The 3,932-nt window shown below is 35.0% G+C and overlaps 1 protein-coding gene across 1 annotated transcript in view; it reads right to left on the bottom strand.

Moving 5' to 3' along the window:
- Positions 1-319: 319 nt before the first annotated feature.
- LOC103598497 (dymeclin-like) overlaps positions 320-3,932 on the bottom strand; it is a 215,632-nt gene continuing 212,019 nt past the window's right edge. Inside the window, exon 9 of the mRNA XM_008582492.1 lies at positions 320-532. Coding sequence (XP_008580714.1) covers positions 320-532 — 213 coding nt within the window. The remainder of the gene's footprint in view (positions 533-3,932) is intronic.

Raw genomic sequence — 3,932 nt, forward strand, 5'->3', positions numbered from 1 at the left:
ATGTAGGCTAGATAGATATTAAAACATGAGATTTTCAAAGAATTGATGATACTACAGAAAAATGCTGATAATCTAAATGTTAAGTAAAAATGGCAGAATATAGGACTGTATAAAATAAAGAATGATCTCAATTCTATTAAAAATATATGTGTGTATATGTAATATATACATACATACATATATACACACGGAACGCAACAATGGTTATAGTAAAATAGACTGCAAATATAGTTAATGTTGAAAGAAGGGACTCTTACTGTTGTAGTTCTTACCAAGGCTTGTTAAAGTAAACATTCTCTGCTTTAATACTTAAAAAGAATCATAATAAATATCTCCATTTGACACTTACCAGATCAATATTTTGCATTATATCCTGAAATGAAGGATGAGTTCGAAACTGTTCAAAGAGATCTCGTTTGTAAAGCAGTGCATACACCAAGTTTGGGTTGTGGTGAAGAGAATTTGTCAGGCAGGAATTGATGATCTCTAACATCATTCGAATCACTTCTTCGATGACATTTAAGTCTTGTGCCTTACAAAAAAAAAAGCAAACCCCAACACAAAGTCAGTGTTTTTCTCCTTGTAATAGAATTAGTCAAAATAATAGTAATTGATTCAAAGTTATAACAGCATTGGAAAGAACAAGCAGAAAAGCTCTTGAAGATTATTTCTGTCAAGAATCTTTAAAATAAGGTTTATCAGTTACTACACGATTTGAGTTAAAATCTTTTGAACTTCGTATGGTGATAATTAGGAATTTCACATAATAAACTATAGACTCACCAGTCTAGAGGGAAATTTGTTGTTTCGTCAGCTCTTATATGTATTCTCATCACTTTACCCCCTAAATCATTAGACTTCCACAATTTAAAGTAGCGGTAGGATCTTACCAATTCTGAGAAAAATGCCTAATTCAGAAAATGACCCTGGTTCTCTACACTGTCATTTCATTTACAGATAAATAGCTTATGGTTTTGTTAGCATTTCCTCAGAGTGACAGTGTTTGAGGATCTGAATGTAAAATAGTTATAAGACAGGAAAACTCAAAGAAAGCAATCAGCAAACCTCTTGGAAGAAAGCAACAGAACAAAAATATAGGTTTATACAATAGACTTCCCTTCTCTTGAGTTTTCTATAATATGTTTGACAGCTGAAGCACAAATTATAACTCTCATGTGGTTCTCAGGGTATATAAAAGAATACTGAAGACAACTATATCGTAAATAAAGGAACATAAAGGGATTTAAAGGAAAAGTTTCTACACTTACACTGGCAACATGTCAACACAACCAGACTGTGATAAGTTATGTATGTATAATATGACATCTAAAGCAAACCTACACAAAGAGATACACACAAAAATACTATAGATAATCAAGTTGTATTTCTAAAAAGTTTGTATGTGCAGGAAGGTGGGAACAAAAGACAGGAAAATGAAAAACAGGGAACAAACAGAAAACAGAAAGTAAACTGGTGGATTTAAGCCTAACTTATCAATAACTACATTAATTGCAAACATTTCAAATATAGTAATTAAAATCAAAAGACTGGCAGAGAGAATAAAAATCACATGACACAACTATATGCTATATACAAGAAGCTTCAAATATAACTCACTTCAAATATAGTTAGGTTGAAAGTAAAAAGATGGAAAAATATATACCCCTGTAAACATAAATCAAAAGAATGCAGGAATGGCTATATTAGTACCAGATAAAGTTTACTTCAGAGACTGTATGGCGGCAAAGTAAAAAATATTTATTATTTGGCTCTTTACAGAAAAAGTTTAACACCCCAGCTTAAGAGACAAAATGGTGTGCCTATTTCCATACAATTTACCTCCACCTCTATTTTCTTAAACACAATGTTTAACATTCAATCAAAATTTATGAGGTACCCAAAAAACACGTAAAAACAACCCATGTCCAAGAGACAAAGTAATCAGCAGAATCTGACTCAAGTGATATATGATATTGAAAATTTCAAAAAGGAAATTGAAAAGAAATATGATCTACAAAACCTACTATAACTATGCATGTTTAAGTTGATGGGGAATTTCAACAGAGTGGAAAACTATAAGTGACAAATCACAAAATGCTAGAATTTTTTAAAAATGTGATAATAGGGGCCGGCCCGTGGCTCACTCGGCAGAGTGCGGTGCTGATAACACCAAGGCCATGGGTTCGGATCCCATATAGGGATGGCTGGTTTGCTCGCTGGCTGAGAGTGGTGCTGACAACACCAAGTCAAGGGTTAAGATCCCCTTACCGGTCATCTTTAAAAAAAAAGTGATAATAGCAGTGAAAAATGCCTTAGTTGGGTTCAACAGTAGACTTGACAGAGCTGAGGGAAGAATTATAAACTTGAAGATAAGTCAGTAGAAATTGCACAAGTAAATGTACAAAGAGAAAAAAGAGTGAGAAGAACGAGCAGAACAGAATTCAACGAGCGGTAAAACAACACGATATACATTAATGTACATGTCATCGACTCCCAGAAGGCGAAAAGAGAAAGAACGGGGCAAAAGAAATACTTGAGGAGACAATGGCTGATGAGCATCTCCTAAAAATAATGAAAGAATCAAATAGGTACAAGCACCTCAGAGAATTCCCCCAAAGCTCCCTTGGCCACGCCCCGTCAGAACAAAAGAAACAAAACACTTAAATACATCATATTCAAATTACTGAAAGCCAAAGACAGAGAAAATCAAAGGAAAAAATACATTAAATACAGAGGCACAAAGATAAGAATAAGAGCAGACTTTTCAAGAGAAACTACTCAATCCAATCTAAATGTAGAGTGTCATTAAAGCGCTGAAATAAGAAAAGAGTCAACTAAGAAATCCATAACCAGCAGAAAATATCTCCCATATATGAAGGTAAAATAAAGACTTTTTCAGATCAAAATAAGCTGAGATAATTTATTACCTGCATACCTGAACTATACAAAGTATTAAAGGAATTTTTTCAGGTAGAAGGAATATAGAACCATACAGAAATGTAGATGTACACAAGGAAAGAAAGGTATTTTTCTTATTTTTAATAATTCTAAAAGAGAACTGATTTATAAAGCAATATATATATATATATATAGTAGAAATGCACTATAGGTTTATAACATATGTAAAATATATCACAATGTTCTTCTACCGAAGGGCATCCAATTAATACTCAGTTTCCTTGTTTGTATGGACAGGCTGACGAGTGTCCCAGTACATCTGTGATACAGGGGCACCTTTACTTCTCTGGGACAGATTCCAGGAGAGGGACTGCTGAAACACTAATAGACATGGCTAGGTTGTTATTTAAAGAGTGACGACAACACGTCTGTCCTGGCCACGTAGGGAAACCCTTTCCCTCATTTTCTCACCAATAACAGGTATAATGTTTCTTTTTAAAATTTGCTGCCTGAAAGATATGAACCTTGTTAATACCTTAATAATCATTTTCCTGAATAGTAGGCAAGTTTCAGCATTTTTACATATGCTGCCATTTGGATTTATCTGCACTCAGGTGAAGCTGTTTCTTCATATTCTTTACCTACTTTTTTATTTATTTTTGTCCTTTTTGAGACCGGCCGCACCGCGCTCAGCCAGTGAGCGCACCGGTCATCCCTATACAGGATCCGAACCCGCGGCGGGAGTGCCGCTGCGCTCCCAGCGCCGCACTCTCCCAAGTGTGCCACGGGCTCGGCCCTCTTTACCTATTTTTTAGAATGACTCGTCTCTATCAATTTTTAAGAGTTCTTTGAATAGTGTAACTCTTCACTCTCAGAATTGCCCATTTTGTCTCAGTTGTCACACTGATTATTCATATTATTCTCTTAGGGTTTTAAAAATCTGTGTTTTTAATTATGTCCCCCCTCTCATTCCTAACATTCCTAATGTTTATTTCTGCTTTCTCTGCACCACCACCCCCCCCCCCCCCCCCCCC

The sequence above is a fragment of the Galeopterus variegatus genome, unplaced genomic scaffold (genome assembly GCF_000696425.1).
Source record: "Galeopterus variegatus unplaced genomic scaffold, G_variegatus-3.0.2 Scaffold2641, whole genome shotgun sequence".
Taxonomy (NCBI): domain Eukaryota; kingdom Metazoa; phylum Chordata; class Mammalia; order Dermoptera; family Cynocephalidae; genus Galeopterus; species Galeopterus variegatus.